Source organism: Hemitrygon akajei, chromosome 3 (genome assembly GCF_048418815.1).
Source record: "Hemitrygon akajei chromosome 3, sHemAka1.3, whole genome shotgun sequence".
NCBI classification, from domain to species: Eukaryota; Metazoa; Chordata; class Chondrichthyes; order Myliobatiformes; family Dasyatidae; genus Hemitrygon; species Hemitrygon akajei.
The window spans coordinates 162,190,340-162,210,311 of NC_133126.1; the positions used below are offsets into that span (position 1 = coordinate 162,190,340).

Here is a 19,972-nt window from a genome sequence, read left to right on the forward strand (position 1 = left end):
TTTGTTTTGCTATCTGTGCTATCAACCTATCTGTTACGATGTAAATACTACATGCACTCAAATAAAGAACATTAGGTTTTGATTTCTTACAGCTATTTACAACTCTGGATTTGCTCTGTCTTTCATGTTTTCTTTTGCATCTTATATCTGGGCATATCACACTATGACCGTTAGTTCCACCCCCAACCCCTCACTGCCCCATGCCACTGCTCCTTCATTGCCCTCTGATTTATCAACCTGCAGATCTTGAAGCCTTTCTCCACCCCGGTTCTACTGATACTATGATCTGCAAACTCTCTCTCAAGGACTCTTTACAATTCATATTCTCAGTGTTATTTTACATGCACAATTTGTCTTCTTTTGCACATTGGTTGATTGTCAGTCTTTTTTCTGTGTGTATAGTTTTTCATAAAATTGTATTATATTTCTTTTTTTCCTGTAGATACCAAATGGATCACAAAGTAGCATATCTATATTTTGATAATAAATTTACTTTGAATTTTGATTAGTTTTAAACCCTATCTGCAACCCTAGTAATTCCAATGGTCTCCTGGACAAACTCTAGAGCTCAACCTTCAATAAACTTAAGATCACCCAAAATACTGTTATACATTTCCTAAGTCACTGTATATCCCATTTATTCATCATCCCTGCACATATTAATCTAAACTGGCACCAATTTCCAAAATTACTCATTTGCAAATCACTCCGCATTGACCTCTCCTTTTCTCTATAACCATCACTGAATTTTAAAGCACTATCATGGCTATTCCCCCTTCGAATCCTTCCATGATTTTTTAAAAAAATCCATAGCCTGGTTTTAGACCCTTCCGCTAAGGAAATAGGTCCTCATTATTTGCTTTATTGAGGATCTTCAATCTTATACACCTCAATTAAGCCTGCCCTCAGTGTCCTCTGTCACAAAGAAAATTATCACAGCCTATACAATATTTCCTCATAGCTATAATTTCCCTATTAATACCTTTAAAAGATGATAAACATTTTTTTCTGTTACAGGGTATGCAGAACTCTACACAACAGAATTACAGAATGGCAGGTGCTGTATAAAGTTCTACCATAACTACCATGCCCTCAAATTCTATGCCTCATAGAATAAGGAAAATGATCTTATACAACTTTTTAAGCATTTCATCAACCTGTCCTATCATCTGTAAGGATTATGCATGTATATGCCAAAATCCCTCCATATATATCCTTCCAGTTACTGTGATGTATTCCTTTGATGAATTGGTGTTCCCCAAATGCATTATTTTGTTGCTTCTCTGGATTGAATTCCATTTGGAAGCTTTCTCCCCAACCAAATGGACTGTACATATCTTTCTGAATTTGACACTTGACATTGTCAAGTGCTAAATGATAAATCTTCAGTACAGTATCAAGGGACCTTTGCTACATTAAAGGTGCTATCTAAATTTAAGCCACCGTTGAAGAATTTTGAAAGTGCAACATAAAGTTGATAAAATGATAATGGATGGATACATAGGCCAAAATAAAACTGGTACACACAGTAATCTCAACATTTCCTCAGTCTGTAAAAGGGAAGAAGCAAAATTCTGAATGTGCATTTGCATTGAAACAACTTGGGATTAAATTTTTAGTTAAGTAAAATTCCATAGTAAAGTAACAAAAGAAAAAGACATCAGCTCGATTCTTATGAGCACTGATATGTAGAATTAAACCCATCACATAAGCTCATGATCCCTGCTCTTCATTTGTATTAAAATTGGCAAAATTAAAGATATATACAAAGACAAAGTAAGCAAATTTAGTAGACAAGTGACTATTTGCTGCAAGGGTGTGACATTTTTCATGAAATCTGATATTCATCTAAGATTACCATAAATTTGGATCATTATCCCCCTATAGACAACTGACTCACCTTGCCAGTTTTTTGAAGGAACCTATCTGGATGATTTCTTGAATCATTTGCAGCCATTTTGCAAAACTTATCCTGTGTTGAAGTTTGCATTCTGGTGAAACCATCAGCAGATTGTAATCCATCAGAACCAGTGGCTGCAAAAATCAATTAGAGCGAACATATAGCATTACATAAGAGGTAAGTTACATTTATCTCATTTGCTAAAAATTTGATCAAAAATGTACTTTGTTAAGTTCTAAATTCAGGTTAGATAAAACATCCAAATGAAAATGAATTCTTGTATTACTAAGTATTGGAGACTAAATATAGCAGTTCTTGAAACAGTAACCATGAACTAATTGAAAAACTTTTTTTAAAAAAATCAAATGTGTGGATCTGCACAGACAATAATTTAACAATAGTCCTTCTAAAAGTTAAGATATATTGCTGAAATTTCTACCCTGCACCAAAAGATGCCCTGCATAAAGTTTAATCTAAGGAACTAATTTATGGCGCTGTAAAGCAATCAATTCTAGAATAAAATGCACACTTCTGAAGAATTACAGCACTGTTTACAGAAATTTCATCTGTCATGTAGATAACATAATTAATGTTTGATTCTTCTCACATTCCAGGTAAAGGCATCAATCCCAAATAATGAAATAATAGAAACCGATTTCTGAGACAATCAAATAAGACTCACTCCATCACTGATAACTACACAAGCAAGTGGTTGTGTAGAATAATTTGACATAACTGAAGAATTGCTAATAACAAGGAGGCAAAACAAAATAGCTTCTAATAATCTAAGACAAGTTGCCTACAAACTCAATGTGGTTTGCAATGGTTTATGCTTCATCAGTCTTTTCCTGTTTGAAGCATCAAATTAGGTAGATTCCTGAGGTGATAAGACATAGCTTAATCGAGAGTGTGCCGTGATATGTGGATCGTGACAGTTGACTTGTCATATGTGGAAATCCAGCTAATAAGGAGCAATTATCTTAGAAGCATGTAGAATTTGGAGAATAGTAGTCTTAGTATGCACAGTATGAAAAATAATCTGACTTAAAATCATAATGATCACCTGTTCATAGAATTGCTTAAAAACCAGGTTGGTGTGGGCATTAAATTCTGTCCTGATACAATTTTGACAAAAAAAACAATTAAGTGCTATTTTACTTCTGTGAAACAAACATAAGGATGATTAGAGACATATTTTTTACTTAATTGTTAATTCCAGGTTAAAAACCTTGGTTCATGAAGAAATATTTAGGCAGTTTCTTTCCTCATCTCAAAAAATACTTCTTGTTCATTCAGAACAGAAAGCTGAGAACTTTCCCTCCAAATTTCTTTCCTCAAAATTGGCAACTATCCATTATTTCCATATCACTCCAAAAAATTTCCCACAAAGCTGAAAGAATTGAAAAAAACACTGATTTGTTCTCAACTAGTTTTTGAATATTCTGCTATTATATAAACAATTAATCTCAGCCTGCACATTTATCACATTTCCAGTATTTTTTGTACAAAATTTCATAAAGTACGTCTCTTAAATTTCATATTATTAAAAGATAACAAATCCAAACTATAGGTATGACAGCTGTGAATGATGCAGCTCATCATACACAAGTCAATGTAAACCACAAATATTTAAAATTACCACAGCGGGAAAGAAAACAAGTTAATCAGAGGACTGCCTTGCAGACAGTTCTCTGAATATTTATTAGCAGGATCAGAAACAAGGCGAAATTTACAAGATAGTAACCTGCATAATTTTCGTATGTTTTAGAAATACTACTGACAACTTTCTTGTTAGAGATCAGCTGTCAGGGAAAAGTACGAGGCTATGAATACCACAAGGTCCTTGACCCAAAAGAATATGGCACAACTTAAGGCTTTCATTCTGACATAATTTGTTCCACCCATCAGTCCACAGTGAGTTCAATAAAGAAAGATCAATAGATACAAAAGAGTGAACAATCACAAGTATGTGACTGAATGGTTATGACAAAGAATCGCAAGCATAGGGATGAAATAGAAAAAATGACTCAAGTTCTCCACCCCCCCCCCCCCCCCCAATCACACCAACATAAGCAATGGGACATCAACTCATTTCTTTTCATCTCTTCTATATTCCTGCAACAGAAAAGCAGATCCTTTGACAATGCACATGCAACGTTAAGTTGCATTAATACACTGAACAATAAAGAAAATTGTAAATTTACAAAGAGGATTTGGTCATAAGTAGCGATGTTTCATGGTCCTTGTATGAAATGTTCCAGTGAATATGGTCAAACAATGAATTAGTAATGGCAAAAATCATTTTTTTAAATGCACACTGATAACAAAGACAACCACACAAATTGACAATTCTATCTCAAATTTAGTTGTGCAAATTATCACCATTTCTTTTTGTAAATAATGCAAAGAGCATAGAATTTATTAAAGGACAAATTATGAAAAGAAAGCATGACTGATATTCAGGAAGTGAGATGAAATTGTCTAATAAATACATTTAATGGCATACTACCACTGAAAAGATGTAAAAAAAAATTCAATTTCTATAACATCAAGTCATTGTTAAAAAGACTGAGTAAGAATCCAAAAATATTGTGTAATATAGAAATGCCATTCCAATGTATTCCAATATTGTTTATATTAGTGCAGGTTTGATTTAATGCAACAAAAAATTACGTTGCTCATGTATTGTAAATTCCATGATAAAATTTAAGTTATACAAAAATTAAATGTATTTTCATATCAACATCTAAACAATTTTCAATTCTCAATCTTCAAAATAGAGACAACAATTATATTAATTTTACAAAGCCACCATTTTTTTCAGTCACTTTTCCTGCCTTAAGGAGAATAATGAATAAACTGCCATGAATAAGCAGTCTTCTGCAATACCAGGTCGAAGCACCTGGCAAAAAAAAAATTACTTTTATTAAAGCAAGCAGCTGGCATGCATAATTATGAAATGTGGCTGATATTATTTAAGGATTGTTCATAAAAAGGAAACCGGAAGTACTCAACATCATTCACCTTGAATTAAATCCTGCCGGTTTTCTCAAATTATTATAATTGTATGCCTAAGCAAACTAAATTAGCTTTTAGGAAAGAATGAAGTCATTTCTTTGCAAGACTTTTTCTACATATAATGAGCAAAGGATATGATAGTTTTGCAATTTCTTCAACTGGTCCAGAATTGCATTAGCAATATGTTCCATTCTATAATGGAACATTTAGCTTTTAAAACTGTGGAGAACAAAGAATTTGAAAATCATGTCAGAACCATCCTGCTATAAAAAGGGCCATATTTACATGAGTAGACGAATTTTCCAGATACGATTTTCTTCCATGGATCAAAGCCGAGTCGATATAGAGTATCCTTCTGGCTGATCTGCAACTCTAAACTTACATGAATCACTCCTATACCAAGTAAAATACACCAGTGCTGGACATGTGAAATAACAAATTGTTGAAAATATCCATTAGGTCAGCTGACATCCATGGGAGAGAGAGTTAAAGCTTTAGTCACGATGGCATCTCACAAACTCTGCCTTGTAGAATGAGGAGAACCTGGGACATAGGACCCTCCAAGATGCATGGAAATATACTGCCATTATTTCATTTGTGGCTAGCTAAAAATTCTGAAATGCACTTAGAGTAACTTCACCCCACAGACTATGATGGCTCAAACAGAGATTCAAAATTCCTTTCTTTAGGGCAATGAGAAATAAATATTTACAGAGGCATGCAAAAGTTTGGGCACCCTTGGTCAAAATCTCAGTTACTGTGAATAGCTAAGCAAGTAAAAGATGACCTGATTTCCAAAAGGCATAAAGTTAAAGATGACACATTCCTTTAATATTTTAAGCAAGATTACTTTTTTATTTCCATCTTTTACAGTTTCAAATAACAAAAATGGAAAAGGGCCCGAAGCAAAAGTTTGGGCACCCTGCATGGTCAGTACTTAGTAACACCCGCTTTGGCAAGTATCACAGCTTGTAAACGCTTTCTGTAGCCAGCTAAAAGTCGTTCAATTCTTGTTGGGGGGATTTTCGCCCATTCTTCTTTGCAAAAGGCTTCTAGTTCTGTGAGATTCTTGGGCCGTCTTGCATGCACTGCTCTTTTGAGGTCTATCCACAGATTTTTGATGATGTTTAGGTCGGGGGACCGTGAGGGCCATGGCAAAACCTTCAGCTTGTGCCTCTTGAGGTAGTCCATTGTGGATTTTGAGATGTGTTTAGGATCATTATCCTGTTTGAGAAGCAATCCTCTTTTCATCTTCAGCTTTTTTTTTTTTTTTTTTTACAGACTGTGTGATGTTTGCTTCCAGAATTTGCTGGTATTTAATTGAATTCATTCTTCCCTCTATCAGTGAAATGTTCCCCGTGCCTCTGGCTGCAACACAAGCCCAAAGCATGATTGATCCACCCCCGTGCTTAACAGTTGAAGAGGTGTTCTTTTCATGAAATTCTGCACCCTTTTTTTTTCTCCAAACATATCTTTGCTCATTGCAGCCAAAAAGTTCTACTTTAACTTCATCAGTCCACTGGACTTGTTTCCAAAATGCATCAGGCTTGTTTAGATGTTCCTTTGCAAACTTCTGATGCTGAATTTTGCGGTGAGGACGCAGGAAAGGTTTTCTTCTGATGTCTCTTCCATGAAGGTCATATTTGTGCAGGTGTTGCTGCACAGTAGAACAGTACACCATCATTCCAGAGTCTGCAAAATCTTCCTGAATATCTTCTGCAGTTAAACGGGGGTTTGATTTGCCTTTCTAGCAATCCTACAAGTGGTTCTCTCAGAAAGTTTTCTTGGTCTTCCAGACCTCAACCATACCTGTTAACTGCCACTTCTTAATTACATTACAAACTGAGGAAACCGCTACCTGAAAACGCTTTGCTATCTTCTTATACCCTTCTCCTGCTTTGTGGGCATCATTTATTTGAACTTTCAGAGTGCTAGGCAGCTGCTTAGAGGAGCCCATGGCTGCTGATTGTTGGGACAAGGTTTGAGGAGTCAGGGTATTTATAAAGCTTTGAAATTTGCATCACCTGGCCTTTCCTAATGATGATTGTGAACAAGCCATAGCCCTAACAAGCTAATTAAGGTCTGAGACCTTGGTAAAAGTTATCTGAGAACTCAAATCTTTTGGGGTGCCCAAACGTTTCCATGGTGCTCCTTTCCTTTTTTTTCCCACCCTAAAATTGTACAAAACAAAAATAATACACTAATCTTGCTTAAAATGTTGAAAAGAATGTTTCATCAAACTTTATGACTTTTGCAGATCAGTTCATCTTCTACTCACTTATTTATTCACAGTAACAGAGATTTCTACCGGGGTGCCCAAACTTTTGCATGCTACTGTACCTTTCTGAGCATGCCTAGCTATGACAATTTCTTTTTAAAAATTCATCCCCCACCCTTCCCAGTCACTAAAAACTTATCCAGAACCTTACTGTCCTCGAACAAAATTAGGGTAACTCTGGCGTACTTACTATCATTGGTAAAACTGCCTTCAGCTACTACAGACCAAACATTCAAAATTCCCTCTCTAAGACACTCCACCTCTTTATCCACCTCTAAGAGGCTTCTTAAAACCGACTTCTTTAACAAGGCTATTGATTATCATTTTAAATCATTAGTGAGGCTTTTTTCCCCAAGTATTCACACCATACAAATCCATTAAGCAACTGAATTTAGAGGTAATAGGGTGGCTGAAAATTATTTGCAAGAGGATATTGCGGAGAATATAAGAGACTGGAGCAAGTATAGATCTCTTGATGAAAAGGATGATAAGTTAGGTAACTGGAAGGCTGATTGTAACAATGCGGAATAAATTGTAATTGCTACAAAAAAGTACAGTGCAGGTAAACAATAAGGTACAGCTGATGCTCAAGGAAATGCAGTAAGAGTGAACCCAGTGTAAAATGAAGGAAAACTGCAAAAGCTCAAAATGTAAGACAAGAACAAAATTTGTCAGTCAAACAAACAGCTTTTAACAAAATGATGCAGATGAGATATCACTGCAGTATATTAATTTCCTGGATGACAGGAGATTCCGAGGCTCTAGTGAGGGAAAAGGCATGTGTGTGTCAGGTGAATTACTGGAGAAGTAGGAGCAGCACAGGAGCATACTTCAGAAGTAAGTCAGGAGGGTAAAAAGAGAGTGTGAAATATATATGGCAGAGTAGATAAAGAAGAATTGATGGAGATTTTGTGTATATTAAGGGATAAAAAGTAACTAGGGAGAGAACAGGGCCTCTCAAAAACTAAAGTGCACATTAATGTGCGGAACCACAGGAGATGAGCGTGGTCCTCAATGAATATTGATTGTTCCTTTGTTGTTACCTTGGTGAAAGACATGGGCTAGAAGATTCAAGTGAAACAGGGGTGTCTTGAGGATAGTCTGCATTGCAGGAGAGGAGATGATGTCCAATCAATGCCCAAAAAGAATATGGTGACTTGCTTCAATGACTATCATCCATTGCACTTTCATCCACTGTGGTGAAGTGCTTTGAGAGGCTGGCAATGAAATATGTCAACTTCTGCCTGAGAAGTGATTTGAATCTGCTCCAATTTGCCTATCATCGCAATGGGTCAACAGCAGATGCCGTTTCATTATCTCTTCACTCAACCCTGGAACATTTGAACAGTGAAGATGAATATATCTGGATACTCTATATTGACTACAGCTCGGCATTCAATACTATCAACACCTCAAAACTAATCAAGAAGCTCCAATACCTCCTTGTGGAACTGGATCCTCAGTTACCTCACTTGTAGATCCCAGTCAGTTCAGATTAGCAACATCTCCTCCAAAATACCATCAGCACAGGTGCACCACAAGGCTGTATGCTTAGCCCCCTGCTCTACTTGATTTATGTTTATGGCTGAAACTCAGCATAGCGCCAAGTTTGCTGATGACGGCACTGCCATTGGCCATTTCAAAAGTGATAATGAATCAGCATGTAGGAGGGAACCAAACAACCTCTCTCTCTTCATGCCAGCAAAACCAAAGAGCTGATTTTTGGCTACAGGAGAAAACCACAGGTCCATGTGCCAGTCCTCATCAGGGAATCAGAGGAAAAGGTCAGTAACTTTAAATTCCATGAACATTATCATTTCAGAAGATCTCTCCTGCGTTCAGCACAGAAGTGCCAACACAAAGAAAGCACAGCAGTGCTTCTATTTTCTTAGAAGTTTGCGAAGATTTACATATCATCTAAAACGTCGACAAACTTCTACAGGTGCATGGTGGAGAGTATACTAACTGGTTGTATCATGGCCTGGCACAGAAACACCAATGCTCTTGAAAGGAAAAGCATACAAAAAGTAGTGAATAAAGCCATGTCTATCACAGGTAAAGCCCTCCCCACCACTGAGCACATCTACAAGAAGCGCTCTCGAAGGAAAGCAATGTACATCTTTAAGGAATCCCACCATCCAAGATCATGCTCTCTTCCCACTGCTGCCATCAGTAAGGAGGTACAGAAACTTTGGGTCCCATTCCACCAAGTTCTGAAAGTTATTACCTCTCAACCATCAGGCTCCTGAACCAGAGGGGATAACTTCACTCACCCTAACACTGAACTGTGCGCTCAACCCAAGGACTCACTTTCAAGGACTCTTAATCTCGTGTTCTCGATATTTATTCCTTATCTAATTATTACTATTATTAGTATTATTTTTGCATTGTCTTTTGCACATTGATTGTTTGTCTGTCTTGTGTGCAGTTTTTCATTGATCCTATTGTTTCTTTATATTTACTGTTAATGTCTGCAAGAAAATTAATCTTAGGGTAGTATATGGTGACATATATGTACTTTGATAATAAATTTACTTTGAACTTTAAAACTTCTGAAGTTAAATAAATCTGTGGAGCCTGTCTGATGAGGTATATCCAGAACACTGTAGGAAGCTAAAAAAGAAATTGTTAGAGACAGATGAGGTGGCAAAATTCTGAAGAGTTGCTAATGCTGCACCTTTAATTAAGAAGTGCTGCAAATAAAAACCTTGGAACTACAGACCAATATGTCTAACGTCTACGACTGGCAAGTCATCGGAGAGGATTCAGAGGGATAAGATATGCACACATTTGGAAAGACAGGGGATGATATAAATACAGGTAGTCCCCGAGTTATGAACGTCCGACTTACGGACAACTCGTACTTACGAACCGAGGAAGGACGACGCCGTCCGCCATTTTAAGTCAGATCGCGACGCCGTCTGCCATTGTAAGTCAGATTGCAACGCCGTCCGCCATTTAAAGTCATTGCCGTTGACACTGTGTTGAGTATTTAGCTTTGTATTTGGCTTAAATTTTTCTTAGTAAGATTCACCCTGACCCTGCCCCCCTCCCCCATTCCAGTCGGCTGGTGGCACAGTGAGATCAGCACTGAGCTGGAGAATGGAGGTTCCCGAGTTCAATTTAGTGATAGATGTCGATCCAGTGACTCCCGTACCATCCGTGCCGGGTTGATGTCGAGCTCGCAACTCAACCTCGCAAAAAAAACCTGCCACCTCCAATTTAAATTCCCATGCGGAATATTGTGGAGGATCAAATACCCAAACCCAGCAAAGCCCCCACTTGTCCCCTTTAACCTGTCTCAGTGCGGTGGAGTTTAGGACCCGGGGAATTCAGTGCGGTGGTCCTTAGGACCCAGCGGACCTCAGGAGCCGGCAGAGCTCAGGACCCGCCGCCCACAATGTTTCTTTTCTGTTGACGGGAAGCAATTGCAATTGAAAATAAAGTGGAAATAATAAAGCATTTGGAAAGAGGTGAAACACCATCGGTTATTGGAAAAACGTTAGGTTACAGTCGGTCAACAATCGGAACAATTTTAAAGGATAATGGATAAAGTGAGAATAATGGAGCATGTGAAAGGCCCTGCCCCGACGAAAGCTACAATTATTACTAAGCAACGCAGTGGTTTAATTATTGGAATACATACGTTTCTTAAGTGTTTTATATGCACAGAAAGGTAAAATATATACTATATGCTAAGACAAACGTTTGACTAACTGACGCTAAATAATACTGGATGTACCTGTTCCGACTTAAAGACGGACTCAGGAACGGAACTCGTACGTAACCCGGGGACTGTCTGTAGTCAGTATGGCTTTGTGCATGGCAAATCCTGCTTTACAAATTTGAGATTTTGAAGTAACTAAGAGGATCAATGAGTGAAGTGTGGTAGACATAGTCTACATGGATTTCAGCAAAGTCTTTGATAAGGTTCTGCATGGCAGGCTGCTCTGGAAGGTTAGATCGTATGAGATATTAGCTCACTCAATACTAAATTGGCTTGATGGTAAGAAGCAAAGGACAATGGTGGAAGGTTGTCTTCTGAACTGGAAGTCAATGACAAGTGATGTATCTCAGGGTTTGGTGCTGGCTCATTGTTGCTTGGCATCTCTAATTGTACAAGATAACTTTGCAAATATCCACAACAACACAATAAGAAATAAGAAGTTAAAAGTCAAACAGCAGGATGGCAAGATAATTGTTGGAAGGTTCAAAAAAATCAAAACTATCATGCATATTCAGTAATAAATATGGAGGAAGGTGCAGAGATGGGCTGGGCTCTCGTACATGAGGGTTTCAAACACTAAAACTGAAAAAAGTTGGGAAAGTGTAGGTAATAGGTAAACTACATAGGAGGGGGTTGATGGGCAATAGAACCAAGATTTGGGGCGGGAGGGCAGAGGAGAGGTGAGATTGAGGCTAGTAGGTGAAAAGTGAAGCCAGATGAGGAGGGGAGTGTGAGCAGATGGATCTGGATGAAAGGAATACACAAAGGAAGAAGAATAGGTGTGTATGGGAGGAGAGCACTAAGGGTGTTAACTGAAATATGAAAATTCAATATATATTACACTGCAAGTTACCCAAGAGGAGTATGGGATGTCCAATTTGTGCTTAGCCTCTCTCCATCAGGATCCACCCACCAGCCTCTGTCCAATCTCCAACTCACCTAATGTTCTACTATATACAGGCAAACCTACTCGTTCCCTTTCGGTCCTAATACAAGGTCTCAATCTCAAATGTCATCTTAAATCTTTTATCTCCACAGGTGCAGCTTGAATTCTTTCAAAATTCTGTTTTAGTTCAATCTCTGCTGCTCAAGTCTTTCCCGGTCCCTCCAGTACCTGCTCCCTCAATGGTTTTAACATACTTTTGGATGTTAACTTCTCTTTCAGGGTTCCCGATTGTCCTTTTATCATCTAATTTTCTCCCTGGTTTCCTCAGGATACCCTAGCTTCCTCCCACACCACAAATATATGCTGACAGGTTAAATGACTGCTATAAATTATCCTTTAAATTCATTCATGACAAGAAGAATCAAAGGAGAGTTGATGGCTCTGTGCAAAAGACGATAGATTGCAGATGTACAAGGAAATAGAGAGAGGAATGCGATTAATGGCAATGCTCTCCTGGAAACCAGCATGAACTCAAAGAGCTGATTGACCTCTCTATGTGTTGTTATAAGTTGGGAAAAAAAATAAACGGATTATGGTTTATTTTGCATTCCCACTTTTATATTAGCACATATTCTAGTGAAGGCAGAACGTTCCTGCTGATATATTCTGTCTTCTCTTGAATTGTTTTTTTCTATTTTCCCAATCCACCTTACTTTTCATTATATTCTCCTTTCAGACTGATTTTCTTTCTGCCTGCACCTTTAAGCAGCAAATTAACTATCACTTTGTTTTCAAGGACTTGTCACCATTTTTTGAAATATTTGTGTGTCATGCAGTACTTAACCACATCTTTAAGGTTACCAAAAATCCTTCCATGTAACAGAGAAATCCTTTGATAAAAGTCAGCTTTATCTTTTCTTCTCTTTGTTAACACTCTACCTATCACCACTCTGCTCTCCTTTTTTGAGTTTTTCTACTCTAGCTCAAGTTCATTGTTGTCATAGGCATACATATACGGGGTAAAAACATGAAAATTAGCATTTAGCTACAGCAGTACTACATTACACCAATCTTAAATTATTAAATATGTTGACTGATAGTGCAACATTTAAATGTTACTATGTGTTTAATTAAACAGGTAATCTGGTTTGCTAGCTAGGTATGTTAATAGCCTAGTGGAGAATCTTGAGTTAATAACGATGCTTGCAGTTAGAAAACCTTTTCCCAGATATTATACTTATCAAAAAGTGTTAAATTCCAACTTTAATGTATGTTAAGGTTTCATCATTCTTATCTCTAAGAGTTTTATTTTATCAAGGTTTATATATGTTTTCAATACAACAAATAATGATTCAAGTGTAAAAACATTGAACAACAAGCAGATCAAGTGAATAGAAAGCATTACATTATATCCATCATGTAAGTTCCTAGTTATGGCACGACTTTGTGCATTAAAATGTGTAAGAATAGTTGGGCATTATTATATCCCACATAGAACAAATTTGTAGTTCTATCAGGAGTTAAAAGTTAATCATTTTGCTTTTCAAAAATTATTTGGTACACCAAGATAACAAATTTAATAATTTTTAATTATTTACCTGCAGTAAAAGCAGTTACAAGTCAAAACAATAAAGATCATTTAAATTCCAGAAATATGAGAATATTAATTATGCAATACACAATACAAATCTTACCCTTTCCTGAAGCACCAAGGTTTGTCTTGCTAACATCATGAGCATGTGCATCTTTCAGCAAATCAGAAGTTCCATCCACATTCTCATCTTGGCTGTCATATTGTTCTTCAATAATAACATCAGGACTCTCCACAACCATATGAACTTTATCCTGATTTGGAATAGCCTCAGAGTTAACATGAATAATTTCACCAGGCACATCAGATTGAGCAGGTGCATTAGTTTCTAAGCCATTCCTCTCTGGCACAATAATCTGCAAAAATACAAAAAAAACACAAAATAAAACTGAATTTAATCAACAGAGATCAAATACCACTGCCTAAATTACAATTAACTTCACAAAAGTACTGAGTAATAGAGAATCAGAGCCAAATTAAAATCCTAGTGTACAATAAACGGGAATGCAAGTCATTGAATCATACAGCATGAAAACAGCTCCTTCAGCATAACTCATCAATGCCAATCCAGGTACCTATCTGAACTAATCCCATTTATGTGTGTTTAGCCCATATCCCTCCAAACTATTAAAAACTTATAATTGTATCTACCAATTACAGAGTCACAGAGCAATACAGAACAGAAGCAGGCCCTTTGGTCCACCTACTCTGTGCTGAACTATTATTCTGCATAGTCCCATCAACCCACACCTGAACTATAGCCCCCACCTCCCCCCACCAATCTGTGGTTTTAATCAAACTTTTCTTAAAAGTTGCAATCAAACATTCTCTTAAATGTTGCAATCCACCACTTCTACTGGCAGCTCATTCCACACTCACACCACCCTCTGAGTGAAGAAGCTCCACTCAGGTCCCCCTTAAATATTGTACCTTTCACCTTTAACCTTCAGCATCTAGTTCTAGTTTCATTCAACCTCAATGGAAAAAACCTGCCTGCATTAACCCTATCTATACCCTCAATGCTGTATACCTTCAACAAATCTCCTACGCTCCCAGAAATAAAGTCCTAACCTATTTAATCTATCCTTATCAATAAAGTATGTCTGTCTGTCTGTCTTATAATTCGAGTCCCAGCAACATGTTCAATAATTTTCTTTGTACTCTTTCAATCTTATTGATAGCTTTTCTGCAGGTAGGTGACCAGAACTCTAAATTACACAATACTCCAAATTTGATCTCACCAACATCTTATGCAACTTTAACATAACATCCCAACTCTTGTGCTCTATACTCTGATTTATGAAAACCAAATTCTATCACTTCCTCGGCAGCTAGTTCCATTTATCCTTCTCTGACTGTGTGAAAATCTTTTCCTCTAACCTAAGTATCTGCCCTTGAGTATTAGACTCCCAACCCTGAGAAAATGACTGTGACAGTCCACCCTCTCTCTATACCCTTTAAAATGCTTTACCACCACAAGGTCAGCCCTCATCCTCTTCTGCTCAAAGAAAATCATTCCCAGCCTATCCAGTCTGTCCTTACAAATGAAGCCCTCCAGTCCTGGCAACATTCTTCTGAATCATTTCAGGACCCGTTTCAGCTCATTAATATCTTTCCTATAGCTAGCTGCCAAGAACTGCACAAAATATTTTAAGTGTGGTCTTGCCAACATCTCACAGCTGTAATATGACATCCCAACATTTGTACTCAGTGACCTGGTCATGAAAGTAGATTAGTCATATCTCTTCTTCTTCAACCTGTATACATGTATACCACTTTCAGGGAACTATATGCTAATATCCTGAGGTCTCTGCTCTAGAACATCCTCCAGCATTTGTCATTCACTGTGTACTTGCCATTCACTGTGCATGTTCAATCCTGATTTAACATCCCATAGCATATGGCTTCACACTTCTCTGCGTTAAATTCCATCTGCCATTCCAGTTGATTTAGATCCTTTTGTAACTTTATTTAATATGACCAATACAACCATACGACCAATTTGGTATCATCTGTAAACTTACTACAAACGCCGACGACATTCTCATTTAAATCATTAATACAGATGGCAAACAATTGGAGGACCAGCGTGGATCCACTGATCTCACGTTTCCCATTTGAAAAACAAGCCTCCACTACCACCCTCTGACTCCTTCTACCAAGCCAATATTTTATCCGATTGGCTAGCTCGCCCTGAATTCCATGTGATCTAACCTCCAAACCTGATCAAAGGCAGGGGCGTATCTACGGAAAATAGCGCCTATGGCAAGCACTGAAATTGCGCCCTGTCTAAACATCTGACACCCATCTTTTAGATAACTTTACCATAATGTCAGCTCTAAAATACAAGTCAAGCTCGTTAATCTTTTAATTAACAAATTATGGCACTATATGAAAATTATAACTGCACCTTCCTTGCTTTCACTGATGCAAATTGATCTATGATATGATCAGTTTTTCAGTTTCTTCTCTTTCTACACTCAGCAGAGCAAGATCACAGAATCTGCCTTGACTCATGGAGGCTCTCAAATACAAAAGTTTTAGTTTTAACTTGCTGAATGATCTCTCACAGCTAGCGACGGAAACTGTGATGGTTAGCATTATCTGAATAGCAATGCAAAGACTGGGGAAGACACTCTCATCTCCATACTGAACAATAAATTCAAGAAGCTCTTCAGGTCTTGATATTTTCATGTTGACCCACCTTGATAGCAACATTCTGCAATCCAAAATTTCTTCATACAGCTGCTGTCCATCAACATCAGAACTGTACAATTCACCCAAATTTTCACACTTCTTCTTTAGGTCATTACTGTTGGCGCTGTAACACAGTCCCTTGACATCAAACTTGGTGTCAGTGTCATGCAAACGAGCGAACCTTTCGTCCATTTCTCTGTGAAGATGGTAGAGTGTTCCCTTCGTGACTGTTCTCATCAGCCATTCGTTTCTTTCGTCTCTGACATCTTTCAACTTCAATATTCCATTCTTGACAGAGACCGACCCCTTCTTGAGTGACTCACTGACCAACACTTCTCTTTCATTATAAAAATTATCTTGGAGGGCTTTCAAATCCAGGGCAGCATCATGGAAGTTCATGCTAGGATCCTACAGCCTATTTTGAATATGGTCAATGCGAATGAGTACTTTGTTCCAAAATCCTAGCAAAATCAGAAAATTGTAACTCAACATGTGGTTGTACAGCTGCCTTGCATCACTTCTTGTTTCACTAGTCTCACTTTCATTGTCTATCATGTCCTGGAGAACTTGAAGTAGCTCCTCAGGGTACTTGTTGACAGGCTTCACTGCTTCTGTCCTTGCACTCCACCTGGTTTCGGACTCCGACTTAACAACCACAGGCACGGCGTTTTTGAGTTTTTCCCAGCGCTGTGTTGCACAAGAGAAAAACATGTAGAGAGCTTCAATGGTTCCAAAAGACATGACCATCACTGTATCCTGCTTGGCCGTATGTACACCCACCAAGCTGAGTAAATGATTATCACAATTCATAAACACTGTCAGGTTGTTTTTCGCACTTATTCTTTGATGAACACCACTTCTGTGTCCAGCCATCACAGCAGCATTGTCATAGCACTGTGACTGACAATCTTGTAGCTTCATTTCGTCCTTCTCTAGCTGTTTCAAGATGTCTTCAACCAAGCTCTCAGCATCCTTCTGGCTTATCTGGATAAAAACAAGAAAGGACTCTCTAACATGGACTGTTTTCCTCTCAAAATCAACTTCCACATACCTCACTACTTCTGACATCTGCTCTCGGTGTGCCTGATCAGGAGTCGAATCGAACATGAGATCATAATATTTAGCTTTACAAATACTTCTCAGTAAACTCTGGCGAACAGTAGATGCCAACATGTGGATGAATTTGTTCTGGACACCCGGTAAAAGATAAGACATGGATCCAGGATGACTTTCCAAATGAGTGAGGTTTTCTTTTATGACAGGGTCAAAGATGGCCAGTAGTTTCAGCCAAGGAAATTTCCACATTGGAGTCATCGTCTAGCTGAAGTGACTCCGTGTCCTCGCAAAGCCAGGTTTTGAGTCGCAAGGAATTTTATGCAGTGAAGGATTCTCTTCAAGATATCACGCCACTTCTGCCTTTCCTTCTCAATCTGTGACTGAAATACGCGTCAATAACTCCTCAGTTTCCAGCTAAATTTCTTTCCACTGTGTGAAGCATTCCCAATGATTCTTGGCATTTTCATGAACACTAATCCTTTCAGGTGGTTTCCACTGGTTGAATCCACTTTCCTGGTCCAATGAGGATTGATGGTCTGACCAGGAATAGAGAAGACAACAGATACAAAATGCAGTCTTTTGAGAAGGGGAATAGACCAGCCATGAGCAAGTCACTTCCTCACCACAACCATTTCCCAATTTCCTCTTGAACCAAGTTTTCTTCATTGAGCGGTTATTTGTTGGTAGGAAAGGCCCCTCACTGTTCTGGAAATACTTCGAACCCAGCTTTATTATTTCTGTTCTCAACACGTCAGGTAGAATTGCTTTTCCAGTATCCTTGTCAAACTTCAGAAGTCCAATGTCATGTTGTTCAATCACTTCTGGTATGACAGTTCGAGGCTCTTTCGATTCTCTAGATTCAATGTCATCAGGTTCAATCTCATCAGGTAAAATCTCGTCAATAAACTCAACATCATCACCACCACCATCGTCTTCTCCTCCTGTCATGTCCATGTTCTCTGTGGCAGCCTCACTATTAATCTCATCATACTCAGATTTATCTGACTTGACTTCATCCTTGGCTTGTGACGCATTTGTACTTGATCCATCTTCAGATTCTAACAAAGTTATAGCAGGTGTAGGCGACTCCATGGAACATGTCGAACTACTTGTTCTGGGCTTTTCAAAGAAGGACATGAAGAACTTGCTCGACTTGTTGGCTTTCTCCGCCTCCAATTTTCATCTCTTCCGTCCTTCAGCTCCACTTTCCTCCTTCGTGAAGAAACATTTCATGGTCTTCTTACACAATACTCTGAAATAAGGCCATCCTAGTGCTTCTCACCCATGATAATCAAAGACAGATCATACATCTGAAGAAAATTCTTCAATATCCCAGGATGGCTTGTCTGACTTTAATAGAAACTGCTCAGTGGCGTCCCCCTTCAAGTGGCGCCCAGGGCACATGCCATACCTTAGATATGCCACTGATCAAAGATCTTGTTAAAGTCCATGTAAATAATATCTACCACCCTGCCTTCATCAATCTTCTTGGTCATCGCTTCAAAGCTTCAAATTCCCACGTACAAAGCCATGCTGACTATCCCTAACCAGCCTTTGCCTTAGAAAATACGAGTGGATCTCAGAATTCTGTCTCTCAGAATTTTCTCCATTAACTTTCCTACCATTGATGTTAGGCTCATCAGCCCAGAGCTCCCTGGCTTATCCTGGCAGTCTTCTTGAATGAAGGCATAACATTAGCCACCTTCCAATATTTAGGTATCTTTCCTGTGACTAATGAAGATACAAAGGATATACTTCGTCAGGCCCTAGGTATTTATCCACCTTTATGCACTTTAAAACTACCAGCACATTTGCTTTTATATGTTTCAATGCATCACTATTCTCTTTCTTGCATTGTCAAGCTTCCATAACCTTCTCCAAAGTAAATACAGATGAGAAATTTCCATCTCAGATCTTGCTCTTAACACTGATTGTTAAAGGCACCTGCTCACTGCCTAATCACCCTGTTGCTCTTAATATACTTATAGACTCTTGTAAAATTCTCCTTTATCTTATCTGCCAGAGCCATCTCATGTCCTCTTCATGTCCTCGTGATTTCTCTCTTAAATGAATTCCTACATCCCTTATACACCTCAAGGAATTTCACTGCTTATGTTGATAAATATCTCCTTCTTCATCCTGACCAGCATGTCATATTCCTTCATCAACCAGTGTTTCCTAATCCTGCTGACCCCTTGCCCTTCACTCTTACAGCACAATGTTGGCCCTCAACTCTGCCTCTCTCACGTTTAAAAGCTTCCTCCTTGCTAGATGTCACTTTACTTGCAAACACCCTCTCCCAAACAACCTTTGCAAGTTCCTATCTAATGCCATCAAAATTAAACTTGCTCCAATTTAGGACTATTAACATGAACTAGTCCTTTTTCTCCCACGACTACTTTAAAACAAATACAGTTATGAACAATGGACCAAAATGTTCCCCCACATCAATCAACTGGCCAGCCTCATTTCCTAAGAGGAAGTCGAATGTAATCCTTCTCTGATAGGGTCATCTACATATTGTTTCAGAAAACTTTCCTAGACACACTTAACAAATTCTGCCCCATCTAATCCATTAGCACAAAATTTGTCCCAGTTAATACTAGGGAAGGTGAAATCACCAACTATTATGATCCTATTTCCTAACTTCCTAACTGGAAGACCATAATCTGTGTGGATTGGTGATAACATATCCTCCTTGCTGACAATTAATACTGGCACACCTCAGGGGTGTGTGCTTAGCCCACTGCTCTCCTCTGTATATACGCTTGACTGTGTAGCTAGGCATAGCTCAAATACCACTGATAAATTTGCTGACA

At 38.2% G+C, this 19,972-nt stretch overlaps 1 protein-coding gene across 2 annotated transcripts in view; it reads right to left on the reverse strand.

Annotated features, from left to right (window-relative positions):
* Positions 1-19,972, reverse strand: part of dis3l2 (DIS3 like 3'-5' exoribonuclease 2) — a 307,005-nt gene that overhangs the window by 209,281 nt on the left and 77,752 nt on the right. For both annotated transcript variants that reach the window (XM_073041187.1, XM_073041186.1), the window contains exons 6-7: positions 13,504-13,756; positions 1,901-2,034 (exon numbers count right to left, since the gene is read on the reverse strand). In XM_073041187.1, the coding sequence (XP_072897288.1) occupies positions 1,901-2,034; positions 13,504-13,756 (387 nt within the window). The remainder of the gene's footprint in view (positions 1-1,900; positions 2,035-13,503; positions 13,757-19,972) is intronic.